Below are 18,165 nucleotides of genomic sequence, written 5' to 3' on the forward strand. Positions count from 1 at the left end.
CCAAGGTTTTGGGGGGAGGATGCAGCTGGAGGCCCACCACACAACAGAAGGAGCCAAAACAGGGCTTTGTGGCAGAAGCCTGATGAAGTTTTTACACACAACACAGGCAAGGGGTTCTGCTCACCCCCTTGTCTTGACCTACCCGGTTTGGGGGGGGGGGGGGGGTCAGCGGGTGGCTTTTTTTTGCGAAGGGTCAAGGTGCCTGCAGGCGCCTGTTCCATGAGGCACCGATAAGCGCCTGTATATTCTCGGGTTTAAGGCTCATTTTTTGATAATACGCATTAGCGGTTTTGTTTGTTTGTTTGTTTCCCAACCAGGTCATCAAGCAGGAGGGAAATGAAGTCCGAGTCACGAAGGACGCCCGAATGGCGACAGGGGCTGTCCGTGAGGGCCGGGCGCGGGGGGCCCTTCCCGCCTCCCCCGGCCGCGAGGCCGGCAGCGGCGCCGTGCGCTTTGTGGCGCCGCCGGCAGCGCGGACCCCGCGCCGTGCGCTTTCTGGCGCCGCCGGCAGGGCGGAAGCGGCGGGCGGGCGGGCGGCGGGCCCTTCCGGCGGGCTCGCGGGCTGCCGGCGCCTCGCCCCGCCGCTGCCTCCGCCTCCCCCACTCGCCGCTCGCTGCCGCTCGGCGCCTCCATCCTGGTACTTGGGAGTCTCCATCCTGGTTTCTCAAGTGCCCGGACCCAAAACAGGAAGTAAGTGCGCGGGGGCCTGCGGGCTGACAGGGCCGGGAGCGGCCGAGTCGCGGTCGGTGGCGGAGCGCGGCGGGCTGAGCGGAGCGGGAGGCGGCCATGTCCGGCCCCCTTCCGCCCCCCCCCCCCCCACCCTCACATCCCTCAGCCGCCGCCGGACTGGGCTGGACCGGGCCGCGTTGGGCTGGCAGCTGAGCTGGCAGCGGTCTCGGCCAGCGCCGCCGCCCGCCGGGAGCACGGGAAAATGGCGGCGGCGGCGGCGGCCCGGGACCAAATGGCGGCGCTGGCGGCCGGGGGGCAGAAGGGGTCTGAGGCGGGCCCTGAGGCGCGGAGCCGCCGCCCCGGGGGCAGTGCCGGGGGCCGGGACAGGGCTGGCAGCGCCGCTGCCTCCCGCCGGCTTTGTGCCGCGGGCCGTTGTTCCCCGCCTTCCCGGGGCGCTGCGGGGCGGCGGGATCGCTGCTCAGAAAGAAATTTGGAAGGCGCGGGGAGGGGTGGGTCGCGGCAAAATAGGGTAAAACTTGGAGATTACCAAACCTCGACTCCCTTGGGAGGGGAGGGGGAGGGTGGTGTGCAGGTTTTGTCGTTTTTTGCTCTTTCTGTTTTAAACTCAATTCCCTTTACCTTGATGCCTGTAATAAAAGGCCACTTGCACGAACGCGTTTAAATCTCCCTATTTCCCCACGCTGGGTGTGCGATTGGGGTATCCTAAGCTTGTGGCTTTCTTCTGTTTCGTGTCATAATCTTTCTTTCTTTCCAACGAGAGTTACGATTTGAGGTTGCTTGGGGGTTTATTTCTAAGTGGAATCTGAAATGTGTAACTTTGCCAAGATCAGGGGTTTCATCTAAAAGCGGTACCAGGCTTTTCTGCACTAGAGTTATGCTCTCTGCTTTGCCAAAATAAAAGGTTCTGGTTGGACAAGCCTTTTTTTCCTTTTTTTTTTTTTTTTTCTTTCTTTCTGAGGTCTCTTTTTTTCTTGGTCATAGTGCACTTGGGCACAGTGAACCGTATTACGCTTCTACTAGGTACCTCTTTAGCTGACAGACAGTATTTGTATGTATTTATTCACAAAGAGTTAAAATTGTTCAGCCCCACCTGGCCCTTGTAAGTTAGGTGTTGAAGTAACCTAGAAAATGCTTTTTGTTTGCCAGTGCTGCTCTAGCTGTAGATGTAAGTTGGCTTCTTGTCAGCATCATCAAAATACCTTTGCAAAACCAGGAGCTGTAGGTTTTACAATGAGATGGATGCATCTCATTTAAATTCTCATTTCCATCAATCCACGTGAATATAATAATGGCAACAATTACATGCTTGTTTTTCAGGCACTTACTGAAAGTTTCTACATGATGTTTTATGACTTACCAATAAGATTGAACCTTAAATAGAATGCCTAAAAATACTGATTTTCAGCTTAACCACTCAATATTATAGAAGGTGGATATACAAAAGACAAAGACCTCCATGTGTTGGTACTGTATTTTACATTTTCTAATAGTCTCTTATTTATGAGCATTACTTCTACGCTCATCTGTCCATCAGAAAGCAACAGAGCGATGGCTTTGTTTATCAAACATAAGCCTTGTACAATTAGGATAAGTCAACTTCTCGTTTTATTTTATGCTAGATTTCTGCCTGTTGTTTATAAAGGTGAAGTTGTTACTGGAATGCTTAGGATGAAACTGGATTTACATGAAACAAAAAGAATGTTTTGGTACATATCAGTCTTACTAAGATTTTTATCCATAGTCATAACCTTGTGCCTAACAGCTATTTTCTATTACTGAGAAAGAAAACTTACAACTTTGTGTTTTTTCTTTTGAAAGAGCTTTTTTTTTTTTTTTTCTTTTTGCTCCCCTGTGCCTGTGTGACATTGAAAGCATGCTCAGTGTTTTTTATTAAAATATCAATGGATAGACTATAACTCATGGAGTTCTGCCAAATTTGGATCGATGTAAATGAGAACAGTTTGTCCCATTGTGTCTCCTATATATTCCATTCCTGTGGATGGCCCACTTCTCTCAATACCATGGATGAGTAGAATGGAACTGTCCCTAAAGGACTGTGATTTCATGGTGATACGGTTTAATAAGTCTTAGTATGCCATGAACTCAGGTCTTTGGGTCCTTCTGTTTGCAGTCTATCCGATTTGGTCCCCTCTTACATCCCTTGTTGCAGTTGTTAATGACAATTTCTTTGTGGTAGAATTTAAAATTTGAGCAGAACCCATTTGGTATGGATGAAAGGTTTTTTGTTGAATAAGAGCATAAGAGAATTGGCACTAGTTGAATAGTAACAACTGATTATGTATCAGAAGTAATGACTTGGTATAGAATACACTAAACGTTCAGGCTGCCTTAAATATGAGGTATATGAGGTCCTGTGATGACTTTTTTTCCTTTGTGTTACTCTTGAATGAATGCTTTGAAATCCCAGTGCGTGCCATGTGATTGTTCCAGTTAAATGCCTCAATAGCAGGAAGCCTTCCTTAGTAAACTTGTAATTTTTGCTTCTTGCAGAATTTAGTGAAATATACTTTTACTTTTTGCCCAGTGTGGAAAGCGTGGCCTTTAATATAATATCATGTAGAAATTTTAATAGATTTACAACAGTTCACAGAAGACTAGCCTTAACGTTCAGTTAATAGCTCGGTATAATGACAGAATTCTGTCTGCAAATACTATTTCTTAGAAGTGTTTAATTTTTACAGCCTACAGAATGATTGAGCCCATCTGTCTGATTATTGAGAATTACAGGAATTTTGTATTAAAATGTTCAATTTTGTAACTCGGTATAAAATAATCTTTTGGGTTTTTTTCTGCCTAAATCTGCTGCATGTTTCCCAAATAAATAAGAACTGCTGTATTATGTGGCTTTAGTGGAAAATTTGTATTGGAATTCTATATTATTCTTGTAGGCAAAGTCTCTTCCTATCTGTTTAGTTGCATGTTGAAACCTGTTTAAAATTGTAATGCAACTCGTCAAATTGTTGAATTTGGTAAATGCACCCAAAAATCTAAAAAAATCAAAAAATGCTTATTAAATTTACACTGATTTCTAAGTTGCTGTCTTAGAAATTGAAGATTATGCTATCTTCACTGAATTTTGTAATACACATCCACACTGTTAGTGTCTGTGCATCCAACAGCATTCCCTTCCCCCACAAGCTAACACCCTCTTTCAGAACAGAAAATATTAGTGGTAGATTGGTATCTCTAAAGAATGTGTTTGAATCAAGGATTAAAGAAGAGTCTTGGGTCATGCATTTAAAATTAAAGCAAGCTTTTTGTTTCAAATAGAAAGCAATGCATTTTCAAAAGCATGCTTAGTGAAGTTATGAAAAGAAGGTGGTATTTTGGAGGTGATGAGATACTCATGTTGTAATTCTCACTAATTAGGAAACACTGACTGTAATTAACTTTGTATTTAACTTTTTCAAGAGTAGACGTGTTCTGAATATGCAGGTGTCTGTATTAAACAGAATTCACATGGCACATCCTAAAAGACCTCTGCGGTGATACGGCGTTGTCTAGCATGGCTCCGGCTGTCATCCAGTGATAAATGGAGGACACAGGGCGAGTCCGGTGTCGGTGCAGCCAGTATCAGAGAAGCCTGCATCAGAGGGCCTTGTCTCCTGCCACACCACTGGGCTTTCTCCACTGAGCTCACCGTAAACTCCCAAGTGTTCCCATCGTATGTCGTATTTGATGTATCTTCAGCATATGTGATAGTTCCATCATTATTTAAGTGTAAAGCAGTGATTTTTTTAAGAGCTGGAGATTGTTTCCTATTCACACAGAACCACCACAGTTACTCAAGATCTTTTTTTCTCCTCACCTCTCAGTCACTAATTCATGTCTTTGTGGGTTAGCACTCCTGTCCTGGTGGAAATGTATCTTGAAAGAACAAGTTTGTTTGTTTTCTTCAGCTTTCTTGTGTTTGTATAGTCTAATGAATAAAAAATATTGTCCAAAATATGCATTTGACTTTGACTTGACGACTCATGTTCTTTGCAGACAGTTTTCAGTTGAGGTCCAAGGCCATTAAAGTTGATGGGAATTTTTCCAGTTAAATTAAGGATTTGGCTCTTCCTAAGTTTTTTTTTTCAAGGCTTGGTTGTGATTATTACCTTTACTCAGAAACTTGAGATAGTCTAAATCTCAAGTATCTGACACAAAACATTTTTGTTTTTTTTTTTTTTTCTGGAGAGTTTGTACTTACTGTTGGGATAAACTGTTCTTGGGAGATTGGCAAAAAAGTTAAAAGTCCTGCTCAGTCCAGGAGTTACATTGAGGAGTGCTTCTTAGGAAATAGAATTCCTTGAACTATGTGCTGTGCGCAGTTTTTGGTGCTTTGTAGGGAGTGCCTGGGAGCTCCAGCAGACAAGTGTGGACATTTAAGTTGATCAGAAGAATCAGTGCTGCTCTTCAGCAGGGTGCCTTAGGTGGTGTCTGTTTAGAGTCCTGTTGCAGCTCTGTTTGTGTGGAAGTGCCAGGGTAGCAACTATTGATTGTCTGTATCTTCCTCCCTAGCTTTGGTGGAAATGCCACGTTTGGATGCATGGACCCCTTCCATGTAGTATCCTTTTCTCTTCTGACATGGCAAACTGGTGAGGGAGTGGATTCAAATGTGCAAACCTAATTACTTTGAGGTTTGTATTTGGGAGCCTAATCGTATAAGTGTATTCTCTGATTCTCAGCAAATCCTGAGTAACTGATGAAAGAATGGCCCAGCTTTGCTGTCTGTCTTCAGTTTTCAGTATTCTTTCAATAAAAAGAAGGAATGGTCTTATGCTGAGGATGGTGCTGTAGTTTCCGCTGCTTCTAGATCAGCTCTAGGTGAAGTACATGATTGGCATAATGTCCTTTATAAAAATAAATCTCATGTCTTTCAAGCCCTTCCAGTAGCGAGAACTAAAATAGGTGCTTTCAGCTGACTGTGGAAAAATAAATGCTATTGCTATCTGTTCAGGTATAGTTAAAGAAGAATCCTTCATGGCATTTCAGGTAACTTTGAGAATTTTTGCTACAGCATTCCCTGTAGTAAAAGTTACTTGGAAAGTATATATGAACATGAAAAAGAAAATCTGCCACTTTCTTTTGACCCTCCAGAATTATCCAATTTGTTCACTCCCAAAAAGCCAAGTTGTAGTCTGCTAATTTAGCTATAACACTTTGGACTTCTTTATTCATGTTCCTAGAGTTAAGGATGCCTCTCTTGGTTCTTTAAAATCAGTACTATAGCTGTGCAGCAAACATCACTTCTAGTAAAGGATAGGGCAGAGGCTGTGAAACTGAGAAGCAGATGAATCCCAAGCAAGTTATTGCCTCCCACGCTTGCATGTGGCAAGGAGCTGTTGCTGATGGTAGATATGAAAGTAAATTTGAGAACCCTCTGATTTAAAATGTCAGTGGCATCTGAAATTTTTGATATGTTCAGATGGGTAATATCGCTTCATACTAGGAATCAGTCACTACAAGTGCTTAAAGATGTGCCAAATCTTCATCAAGCTTGAGAAGTGATAAGTAATTTTATTGAAAGACTGGCAGTAGTTTTATCCTTCCAAGAAAACACTGCTCTTAGGAATGTTCCAAATACCAAAGAACATGTTCTCTGATTAAAAATTAAATCATTTCCTGCTGAAGCAGTATTATTAACATTATACAGGGGATTTAAAATCCAGGTTGTAAATTCCACTTACATATGGATATATGGGTTGGAAGCTTTGTAATGTAACTGATTTTTTTTTTTTTTAAGCTATAGTCAATCATCTTTTAACAGCATAAGTGAAAATTGTTGATAACAGTGTTTTGGCTTTAAAATAAAAATTAAATTTTTTTTTTCTGTTATTGACATATGAGAAGACATACTAAAAGGACTGAGCACTTCAAGGAGAAATAGATGATGTGTTATTTTTACAAATCTTTGCCAAACCCAGGTGCTCAGAACTGATGGAATCATTGAAAAACTGGATATTTTAGATGTGATTTCATTTAGCTTCTGCAGCAGAAAATGTTATATTTATGTGTATTTGATGGATTAGAACTTCTTTGTGGGATATTGTTTTATTTCAAAATTAGCAATAGTGCTAGTTTACGGTGAAATTCATATAAGGTTTGGGTCTCTTTGTAGTGCTTATAGTGGAAATGAGAGTATCGGAAGCACTTCGTATTGTTGTAGTTCACTGACTTCAGTGTATGTTTATCCTCACTTCATTTTTTTATACTGGTGATTGCATGCAGTTTTTCTGTTGTTCATGTTGTTTCAATATTAAAGAAAAATTACTATCTTCACAATTATTTATAAATATGGAAGGAGAATAAAACTTCATAATTTAGCAATCTGTAAGTAGTGCAGCTATGAGTAGTATGACACAACAAAGATGTTTCTCAGTCCTGACAAACTTTAGGTTATATAATAGTAAAATTATTAAATGGGCAATGGAGCAAATACTAATGAGACAGAAAGTATCAGATGTGGAAAATTCAGAGATGCTGAAAAATTAATAGCCTAAGTTTGTATTTAAAATAGTAGTAGATTACAAATGCTCTTGAGTAGGGAGTTTAGGTACTATTTGCAACTGAAAAAGTAGCTTTGAAGCTATCTGATGTTACCCTGTGCAATGTATAAGCATGCAGGATAAGTAAAAGCAGGTAATCTCTTAAACCATGGATTTTTTCATGTGAAAGAACAGGCAGACATTCATTCTATATGGCAGTTTTTGCTGGTTGGTTGAGATAAAGGAAACAGCATTGTGGTCAAAGTGGCAGTCTGGAAAAGTAATCTGTGTATTGCTCTTTCAGGTTTGAGTATGAGCACAGTTGAAGAAGAGTCTGACACAGTGACAGTAGAAACCGTGAACTCTGTGACTTTGACTCAGGACACTGAAGGGAACCTTATACTTCATTGCCCTCAAAATGGTATAGAATTGTATTGCATAGTATTTCTTTCTTCTTATTTCATTGATCCAACCATTGTACCTCCCTGCCCACAAATTCTGTGAGCTACTTGCATTCAGTTTACTGTGCTACAATTTGTTCTCTTTCAGTTTAAAGGAGGATAAAGTGTCAAATTAGGTATAAATAACAAAACTCTATATGTATGTGGCCAACAAGGATATAGCTGTTCTGCTTTATTTCAGTGGAAACGGGTTTGTAAAACCAAGCATGTACCCAAATTTCTGTAGACTTAAGGGACTGGTTTGTGTGTGATGGACTGTGGATGGTATTTACAAAGAAAATCTCAGAAAATGTGTGTTGAAAAAAGCATGTGAACTGTTGTTACCCATAACTTAGATGAAGTTCCTGGACAGTAGTAAAACACTGAACCAGACTATCACATTTGTTTCTACCTTTTGTTTTGGTCCACTTTGTTAGTAGAACTTTGTCTAAAGCTCGACTTCCTTAACAGAAAGTAACTTTTGTATGTTTTTGTTGTTAGAAGCTGATGAAGTAGACTCTGAAGACAGCACTGAACCTCCACACAAGAGGCTTTGCTTGTCAGAGGATGATCAAAGCCTTGATGATTCCACTCCATGCATTTCTGTTGTTGCAGTTCCAAGTAAGCTTTTTAAGTTTTCGTACCCTTGTAACAAATGTTTCTGTTGGTTAAAAGTGAACTCTTTGGATTACATTAGAATATTTTGCATGTTTTATTTTCAAATTTTATTAATATACTTAGGTATTATCTTTACCTGTCAAGACCCTTGGATGGTTTTGCAGCAATTGTTATCTATACTGCCAGTACTGGCAAAATAAACCTGCCTTGCAGCTAGAGGGCTGCAGGCACAGATGCATTGATAAATTGAACGGTAAGTGAATGAACAATAAACTAGATGCTCTCCTCCTGCAAAGAGAAATTGGGGCTTTTTTTTATGATCAAACAGTATAGTTAGTATTTCCGTGTTCTGTAATATTGAGATGTATGGTCTTTCTAAGGTAGAGATTGTTGTACAAAAAGTAGGCTGGGTTCTGAATTGGTCTTAAGGAAGTTGACTGAATATTAGATAGTTCATTTTAATCATCAACAAGGGCATCACCAGCAGAGGTAAAGAAGTCATTATCCCACTATACTCACCACTTGTTGAGCTGCACCTGGAATACTGTGCTCAGTTTTGGTCCCTGCTATACAAACAACGCTATGGACAGGCTGGAGAGGGTCCAGAGAAGGGACACAGAGATGATCAAAGGACTGGGAAGCTGCCACATGAGAAAAGGCTGAGAGAATTAAGTTTGTTCAACCTGGAGAAGAGAAGGCTCAGGGAAGACCATATCACTGTGTTCCAGAATTTAAAGGGTTGTTGCAAAGAAGATGGAGGCTCCCTTTTTACAAGGAGTCACATGGAAAAGATGAGAGGTAATGGGCACAAGTTAGTCCTGGGGATATTCCAATTGGAGACGACAGGAAAATTTTTCACAGTGAGAACAATCAGCCACTGGAATAATCTCCCCAGGGAAATGGGAGATTCCCCAATAGTGGATACTTTTAAGATTCAGTTGGACAGCATGCTGGGCCATCTTAGATGTCTAGACTGTGCTTTTGCCAAGAAAGGTTGGATCAGATGGTCCTTGAGGTTCCTTCCAACCTGATATTCTGTGATACTATCCCGATGGGAGGCAAAAACAGATCTAGCAAGTTAAAATACCAATTTGCAATACGTAGAGTGGCTGTTTATTTGGTGGAACTTAGTAGAAACTCCTTAGAAGTAAAGTTGTTACCACGTTGAAGTTGAAGGAAAAACAGGGGAAAAGAATGCAGCCAAAAGATTTTTTTTTAACATTGTCTTTCAGTAATTGGAAGATGCTGAAGATAGTAGTGGAAAGGAAGCATTAATACAGTACCAAATGTTTGTACCAAGTCAAACACCTTTTATTTATACATTTCGCACTAGGTCTTAGTTGTAGTCAAGTATAAAACTGAAGGTTTCAAAACCCATATTTAAAATTTATGAAGATAAACAGTTGATAAGCATTTTGATTTTACTGTGTCAAGAAATAAATATTGAATAAGGTCTCTAAAATTTTCAGTGCAAAGGTAGCAATTTATAAAACCTGTAGCATGCATAAAAAATGTTACAGAAGTAAGGTATACAACTAACTTAGCCATTCTCAAGTTTCAGAAAATGATCAGAGCTTTGAGGTGACCATGACTGCTACCACTGAGGTAGCTGAAGATGAGATTAACGAAGGAACTGTTACTCAGATTCAGGTACAGTAAAACTTCTGAATTGACCTATTTGATGCACATTTTTATTTAAATTGAAATGAAAAGGGAAACAAATAGCAGAAAGGGTTTATTAATAAGATTACTTTTAGTATGAAACGAATCTATTTGAGCATGGATCTTGTTTGTAAGATCTTGTTTGTAAGATCTTGTTCTGTAAAAGTGCAATTGAATAATTTTATGTATGAAAGGTTATTTATAGTGTAACTTACTGCCCAAAGAGCAGTACTGTAAACAGTAATAGATGTAACCCTCCACTGATAGTGACTTGCTCTGTGGTGATCTGAAGAGAACACAAGTTTATCTGTTATTTCTGTCATTCTTTGATTATAAAATAAGCTTTATAACAGGCCTACATATGTTTTGTCTTGTCACCAGTCCTAACAGTTACGTACCCTTCCCATTGTGGTGTACCATGTTTAAAAGTTCTAGATTGGAGATGCTGGACATTGTCCTCTTTCCACCAAAGCCCGTGAGATTCTTCCTATTCACTGTATACATTAAATAGGATGAAGAATGTTATCTAATTAATTCTCACAACATTTATATGTTCAGATTCTAAATCTTACTCAGGTGTTTTAAGAAATGTGAATGTACTTTTAATGCCATATCTAAAAAGTGTCACTTTCTGAGCAGTCACCAAGGTAAGTTGGTGTGCTGGTTTCATTTTCGTTAAAGTTATGTCTCCGTGTTAAATGCAAGGTGATAGAAAGAACTGAAGATCTGATTGGATGATGTCATATTGGTCTTTTCAAGATTCTTCAGAATGAGCAGCTGGATGAAATTTCTCCAGTGGGCAATGAAGAAGTGTCAGCTGTTAGTCAAGCCTGGTTCACAACCAAAGAGGACAAGGATTCTCTAACAAATAAAGGTAGGATATTTCAAATGCAACTCTCCCACACTGTGAAAAGGTAAGCTATTCCAAATGTCTCAGAACATTTTGCAGGTTGCATAAAGTAATCTCTGGTCTGGCTTTTTTAGTGAAGATATTTGAGAAGACTGATTCTAAAAATGCTGGGAGAACTAACGCATTAAGTCTTCACCCATCCCTCTTACACTTTGTATGCAAGAAGAAAGTTAGAATGCCAGATACACTTGGAGAGGAAGAAGGGGCATGCCTGCAGTGGTGACAGTGATTGTAGTGGCCGTGGTAGAGAAGTGCTATAGATAATGTGTGTCAGCACAGGTGGGGCAGACAGTTGTGTTTGCTTGCTTCGTTTGCACTTCTGCCTGGTTAGGAGATGGGGCGCTGCAGTCGGAGGGGTCTACACCAGGAAAAAAATTAATCTGTGCTCAGGTTAATACATCTTCCTTGAAGTAGGTCTTATTAGTCTGGCTGCTGTGTTGTGATTCATATCAAACAGTTTCTGGAATGGAATTGCTTCAGAAGTAGAGGGATCATGCACACCAGGATCTACTGAAATAACCAGTGCTGCTCCTAAAACTGCCACCCCATTGGCATTTCTCCCTTTCAAAATATATCTGTGCAATCATGTAGTAGCTGCTGAACTGTAGAGCTTTCCCCACCACCATCAGGGAAGTGCCTTTCTAAACCTAGAGAAACAGCTTAGTATCAAATGATGACATGATGTCTCTCCAGTTTTCTCAGTCTCTACTGTTTTTCTTACCCTGACTTTATCTCTTCCTAGGGGAAAAAAAATATATCTCTTTCAGTCAGTCCAAAGCAACTCCCTTTTTTATTAGAAAACTTCATGAAGAAAAAGTAATGATTTTCTCTCACATAAGCAAATGATCTTACCTAGTAAATTCTACTCCAGAGAGTTGAGTGTCCTGCTGAGTCAGTGAAAAAATGTGGATGAGGCATGCAGAACCTGCATGTTGGATATGGAAAATTCAGAGAAAAGGAGCTGAGCAACTCTGACCATTTCACTCACTGATCCCGAGTGCACACTAACAGTTGTTTCTAACAGCCAATAAATAATTCTCCCTGTTTTCTCTGTTTTACTAGATTTATAGGGCTTCAGAGCTCTTCAGTGTTCAGTCCAAGGACTGGGGCAGAGGTGGGATAGCAAAGAGATAGCTTGCATCACAGCACTGAGGCAGCTGGTTAGAAGTAGTGAGAAATCATGTTGCTACATTTACAGTGTTCTTGGATGAGAGGAGGCACAGAGATTATGACCTTTTCAGTAGCCAGTGGTAAAGGACTTCGGTTGGGAGCAGCACATTCTCAGCTGTGACTGGCGGAGTGTGTACTGGTGATTTCGCAGAGAAATAAATTATTGTTTTCATGTGTCTTGGTGGCTTCATGTTCTATGTTTGTCTTCTTAACTATATTGGAAATTTACTGCATTTGTAGCTGTCTCAGACATAGCGACTGACCATATGTCACAAGTGACATTTACAGTTGTGAATCAATGAGGGCACAAAATCTCATGATTCTAATGAAGAGATTAATAGTTTGAGGAAGACAATTCTAATAAAATACGTTGAGAAAAATATTTGAGAATCCATCCCAGCTGAACTTTTCTGGGGGGCTCCATGTTTTGTCACAGAGATGAGCTGTGGGGGAATCCCCGTAGGTGTCTCCTTTTACAGTAGCTAGGAGTTTGACGTGTGTTGCCTGAGCTTATCATTTTATAGCAGTCTCCCCCTGATAATGCTTTCTTTGAAGACCTGTGGGCAGGTTACAGTAATCTTGGCACTGAATATGCAAACATGTGAAGTGCAAAATATTCTTCCTTTCCTAAAATAGTTGGGCATTAAAGTTTATTCCATGTAAAGAGTAACAGTGTTCCTTCAAGTCAGTTCAGATGCTTGGATAGGGGTGGGAATCACAACTACAGTAGTAGATTATTGTTCTGTCTCTGTAGCTGTGGAAGAAGAGATTGAAGTCATCAGGCACAAGGGAAGAGTTTCATCAGTTCCAATGGAATTAGTAATAATGCCTGTACTTTTCATTATAATTGTATTTGAGTAAACAGTTTCTTCGGTGTGTTCTGCCCCTCAGCTCTAGTAATTAGCAGGCTGCGAACGAAGTACCCTGATTTTTCTGAGCAGAGATGGGCAGGTAGCCAGCACACACCAATATGTAAAAACTGGGTCACCAGCATAATCTTAATAATAAATGATCGTTAAGTATGGTATGAGGATGAGGGAGGAAAAAAATAATAATATATATATATACTTCAGTGTTTTATTGATAGACCTCAGGTTTCAAATTTTCTCTCTGAATAAAGTTGATTGGTTTTGCATTTAAAGCTTAGCTGACCTTGTAGTTACTAAGGGCATAGACAGAGATGGGTGTTTCTACTGGTTTGCCACTTTTATTTGGGAAATAAAACGTTCATTATGACTGTCTATCTTGACTGTGACCACTGGGCATTTTTCCCAATGCAAAAAAAGGAGAGAAATAGGGGCCAGCTTGTCAGAATAGACTAGGTAGAGCATTTACCTCTATGAAAAGCATTCAGGTAGGTAGCGCTGCTCCCATGTTGGGAAGTGATAAGGCATATAAGAGAACACCATGTTGTTGCCAATTCCTCAAGTGTTATTATGAGTCACATTTTAAGTCCCAGCTTCTGGAATCATTTGAGCGCATGGAAATTGCAGCTGTCAGTTTAAAGACAGAAATTTTCTAGTTGTGGCTGAAGAGAAAGCCTGAAAATGTGACTTGACAGCACATAGAGGAATTCGTGTTCTGTTTAAAAAAAAATATATGTTTTTGAAGAGGGGTCTGAGTCACAGTATTTAAACATTAGTTGACAGTTACTAGGGATTGTTTATCAGTTCTGAAATAACATCTGCTTAAAATTAATTTTAGTAATTTTAGCTACTTAAACTATTTCCTTTGTTAATTGAAGTAATGAGGGTTGTGTTTTCTGATGTTTCTGTTCTTGTTTTGTTAACTTTCACTTCAGTAATTAGTTTGTCATTTCCATTTTCAGGCCATAAGTGGAAGCAAGGGATGTGGTCAAAGGAAGAAATTGACATTTTGATGAGTAACATTGAGCGTTATTTAAAGGTATGTGTTAGAGTATGTTACCTGCTAGTTGGTGTGGAGATGCAGCTTCTGCTAGAAAGCAACTTTCTTCAATACTTCCCAGAATATGCAATAAGTGATTCTGACCAGTTCATAGTAGGAATAGCCATTACCCATTTGAAATACATAAGAAAATTGTATCCATACACAGGATTTAAGACTACTTAATGTAATATTGTTTTTAATTAGTGTACTAAATGTAACCTATTTTAAAATGTCACATGAGGATGCTCAAGTGGCTTAAGCTCTTTCTCTGAATGCACATCACTCATGAAACCTTTGGTGAAGATGAAAGAAAAAGAATGCATTAGGAGGAAAGATCGTTTTCCTTACAAAGCATTGAATACAAATTCCAGACTTCTATGATGCCATGTCTGTATCTGTTTACTATGCTAACAGGATGCCTGTATCTGCTTCCCCTTAGCATATTGGTGTCAGAGTTCAGTGTGAAAATATGCATGCAGTTAACATACTGACAGTGATAATTGCCCAGAAGTCACATTTGTGGTAGGTTTACAGATGAGAATATTTGAGCTGAGCCCTTACGGCTGATAATGTATAGCCTGGATATTACAGATTCACCATCCTTCATTTGTGGATCAAAAAAACCTCTGAATTTAGTCTTCATTGGTATAAAAATCCTGAGTATTAGTTGTGTGGGCAGGCACAGTTTCTACATGTATTACAATTTCTGACACAAAATAGTTCATCGGTAATACTATTTTTTTAAAACTAGAGAAGCTTTCTTATACTCCAGTGTTTTTGTATCGAGTTTACATCAGAACAAGAGTAGTAGTTTAACTAAAAAAAATTGTTTTCAGATAAGGAATATCTACAATTATGTAATAAATTGATATAGTACTGTTTGACAACCTTCCCTTGTATGACCTCAGGCTAATTCCACCATAATATATTTCCATTATGTTCTAAATGACGGTTCAATTTTTGCTCTTAAAATCTACATCAGATCAGACTTTCTTTTTAAATCTGGTTGTATGTTAGAGCTGCTGTGTCTGCCTGGACTCTGGTGTTTAAAAAGGCAAACAAAAAGCCTAGTGTTCAAGGGTTTGTATTTGAGGTAGCTAATTCATAAATAATCAGTTGAACCCTTGGATTGTAGTATTTGAGTTACCTAGAAAATTGCATAATAGTGTGCTAGGCTTCAGTTCTTAAGTGTTCTGCTTCTTAATTTCTAGGAGGCTTTATCTAAGGTGGTTTGTTTGTGGTTTGTTGTTTTGGTTTTTGTTTTAAATGCTTTCTTCTAGGCCCGTGGAATAAAAGATGCCACTGAAATTATATTTGAAATGTCAAAAGATGAAAGAAAAGATTTCTACAGGACAATAGCTTGGGGTCTGAATCGGCCTCTCTTTGCTGTCTATAGAAGAGTTCTTCGCATGTATGATGACAGAAACCATGTCGGAAAGTATGAAAACCTCTAATGCTGCATGGTTTTATTGGTATGAGTAGGGCCATGTATTTAATGTTTGACATGTTATATGTGAGACAGAAGATTCTAGCCAAACAGACCTAGCTCTTCCTAATCATAAGTCACCTCTGTTGGATTCTGGTAGATCAACCTTGACCATAGTTGTGTTAAATTGATGGTAGCCACAACTTTGAAAAAATTAAACAACAAAAAACCACCAAAGGTACAGAGAGGATTCTGATAGGATTAGAAGACTTTGACACAAGCACAGATCTACTGAGATGTAGTTTCTTTCTAGAACTATTACCACGAACTAATTGATCTTCATTCCTGTGCCCTTAGTGTGCCCATCTGTAAAGTGGTGGGGATGGTGCCATCCAGAAGTGCTGCAAAGGATGTTAGATTTTAGTTTTTAAAGGTAGTTGAAAATTAAAAATACCATTTCAATGCTGATTTTTTTTTTTTTTTTTTTTTTCTAATGGAAAGTCAGCCCCATGGTGATTGTGAACTGAGACGGGAAGGGAAAAATATGTGTTCATTTGAGAGACTAATACACAAAAATCTAACTCTGTTCTTAGTAAAACCACCAACAATGAGGAATTTTGCTGGCAAATGAGAGGAATTTTAAACCAGATAACCTTAGAGATGCACTAATATGGAAAATTGCATTTGTTCTTCATGTTCTTTCAAATCATTCAGTCAGATTGTTTCTTACAGCTAAAATTCCTTAACCTCTTGTTGTAACTAAACTTATAATGTGTGGTTAGTAGAACAAAAATATTTACGCTAAATGCTTTCTGTTTAAAATGTCTTTTTATTTACTTGTTGCTTAGGTATACTCCTGAGGAAATTGAAAAGCTTAAAGAGTAAGTCTTTTTTTTTAACAAGGTCACGCTACCTGGTTTATATTTAGTAGCTTGGGCAGTTTTTACAGGTTTTGTTAGATGAAATCACTGAAAAGTTGCAAGTAAATTTGACTACTCCAACTCTATCAGAAAATAACAGTCCCTAAATTAACCCAGAGAGAAATTATACTACATTTGGATTATTTTTTTGTATTTTCTAATGTGTATTCAGGACATAAGCATGTCCTGGTTTTGCCTGGCGTAGAATTAATTTTCTCCCTAGTAGCCGGTACAGTGCTTCATTTTCAATTTAGGATGAGAATAATGTTGATAGCACACTGATGTTTTAGTTGTTGCTGAGTAGGATTTATCCTGAGTCAAGGACTATTCAGTTTCCCATGCTTTGCCATTGAGGAGGTGCACAGGAAGCTGGGAGGGAGCATGGCCAGGACAGCTGACCCGAACCAGCCAAAGGGCCGTTCCATACCACAGGGCATCATGCCCAGTATATCAGCTGGGGGGAGTTGGCTGGGAGGGGCCGATCGCTGCTGGGGAACAGGCTGGGCATCAGTCAGCAAGTGGTGAGCAGTTGCATTGTGTATCACTTGTTTTGTATATTCTAATTCTTTTATGCTTATTATTATTATCATCATTATTATTATTTTCTTCCTTTTCTGTCCTATTAAACTGTCTTTATCTCAACCCACGAGTTTTACTTTTCTTTTTTTCCATTTCGCTCCCACATCCCACTGGGTGAGGGGAGTAAGCGAGTGGCTGTGTGGTGCTTAGTTGCCAACTGGGGTTTGACCACACTAAAGCAGTGTGCAACAAAGTTTTAAAATAAGCCTGCTGTTGAAACTAGTAGTGCTTCAGATTTTTACAAGCACAGTCAACGTTTGCCCTGAGCAAAGGTTATTTGTAAAGAAAGTGACAGGTCAAGGGTAGGATCTTCCTTATGAAGTATTTGAGATATATAAATTGTCAGTAAGGCTCTTTGATTTTGACTATGGACCTGATAGATCAAGGAGGGGAGGGGCTGCAGACTTTTTCTCCTCTTGCAGCTTTCTGTGGTTGAGCAGTTTGAAGAAACCAGGTCAGACTTGAAGGAAGGGAGGGATTAATTTCATTGCACCGATGGATATGTTTGGATCAATTTAGCTGGTTTGTGTCATTCACAAGGTGCCTGTGGTTCCAGATTTGTTAAAAGTAGTTATGGCTCAACATGTTAAGCAACCTGTTGTCATGTGTGGGAGGAAAATAATAGTTAAAATTACAACCATGATTATGCAGTGTTTTGCTTCATTTAAATTGTAGGATGCCTGGGTTTTCATCAGGCATTATTTAGACTTGTCAAGTGATCTCTATACCACCTGAAAGTCCTTGAGGAACTTGTGTAGAATAGATGTTGGCTGTTTATCTAAACATTTCTATTGTATTTAACACAGTAGTTAAGCCTTACAGTGTTGCTGCAAGACAGTTTGTTATTAAGCGTTTTATAAGTGAGTACCCTGTGGCTTAGCTGGCCCAAAAGGCTTCTAGAAAACACAGAAAAATTAGCAGTGGTGATAGAAAATATTAATTGTGTAGTATCAAAATGACTCCCCATTCTGTCTTTAGGCCTATAAACTGCACATTTATCCTGTTTTTATTCGAGCGTATTTGATATTTTGGCAATTTCATAACTGGATACAGTACTAATGAGCATGTTTCTATTTAGGCTGAGAATAAAGCATGGTAACGACTGGGCCACAATAGGAGCTGCACTGGGGAGAAGTGCTTCATCTGTAAAAGATCGATGTAGATTAATGAAGGATACCTGCAACACAGGTGAGGTAAATGCTGATGTCAGTAATGGATATTATAGTTAAAACTGTCACCTTTGCCTTTGTCAGTGGTGGTTTCAAAGATACTTAACTCTGAACTGAGGAATTTAAAATGTGAAATCTGGGGACATTTTTAGAACATATTTGGGACAGGTTTCACCAGTTTC

At 39.4% G+C, this 18,165-nt stretch overlaps 1 protein-coding gene across 4 annotated transcripts in view; it reads left to right on the plus strand.

Annotated features, from left to right (window-relative positions):
* The first annotated feature begins 542 nt into the window (after positions 1–542).
* Positions 543–18,165, plus strand: part of DMTF1 (cyclin D binding myb like transcription factor 1) — a 31,327-nt gene continuing 13,704 nt past the window's right edge. Inside the window, exons 1-10 of one of the 4 annotated variants that reach the window (XM_042792211.1) lie at positions 549–690; positions 5,215–5,333; positions 7,486–7,602; positions 8,123–8,242; positions 9,795–9,889; positions 10,661–10,775; positions 13,810–13,886; positions 15,170–15,327; positions 16,164–16,196; positions 17,893–18,002. In XM_042792211.1, the coding sequence (XP_042648145.1) occupies positions 7,494–7,602; positions 8,123–8,242; positions 9,795–9,889; positions 10,661–10,775; positions 13,810–13,886; positions 15,170–15,327; positions 16,164–16,196; positions 17,893–18,002 (817 nt within the window). In that variant the 5' untranslated portion in view covers positions 549–690; positions 5,215–5,333; positions 7,486–7,493. Of the gene's footprint in view, positions 691–745; positions 4,376–5,214; positions 5,334–7,485; positions 7,603–8,122; positions 8,243–9,794; positions 9,890–10,660; positions 10,776–13,809; positions 13,887–15,169; positions 15,328–16,163; positions 16,197–17,892; positions 18,003–18,165 lie in introns of those variants that run through there. The other 3 variants (XM_032985827.2, XM_042792210.1, XM_032985828.2) reach the window with 3 other exon arrangements.

Source organism: Tyto alba, unplaced genomic scaffold (genome assembly GCF_018691265.1).
Source record: "Tyto alba isolate M040663 unplaced genomic scaffold, T.alba_DEE_v4.0 Super-Scaffold_2, whole genome shotgun sequence".
NCBI classification, from domain to species: domain Eukaryota; kingdom Metazoa; phylum Chordata; class Aves; order Strigiformes; family Tytonidae; genus Tyto; species Tyto alba.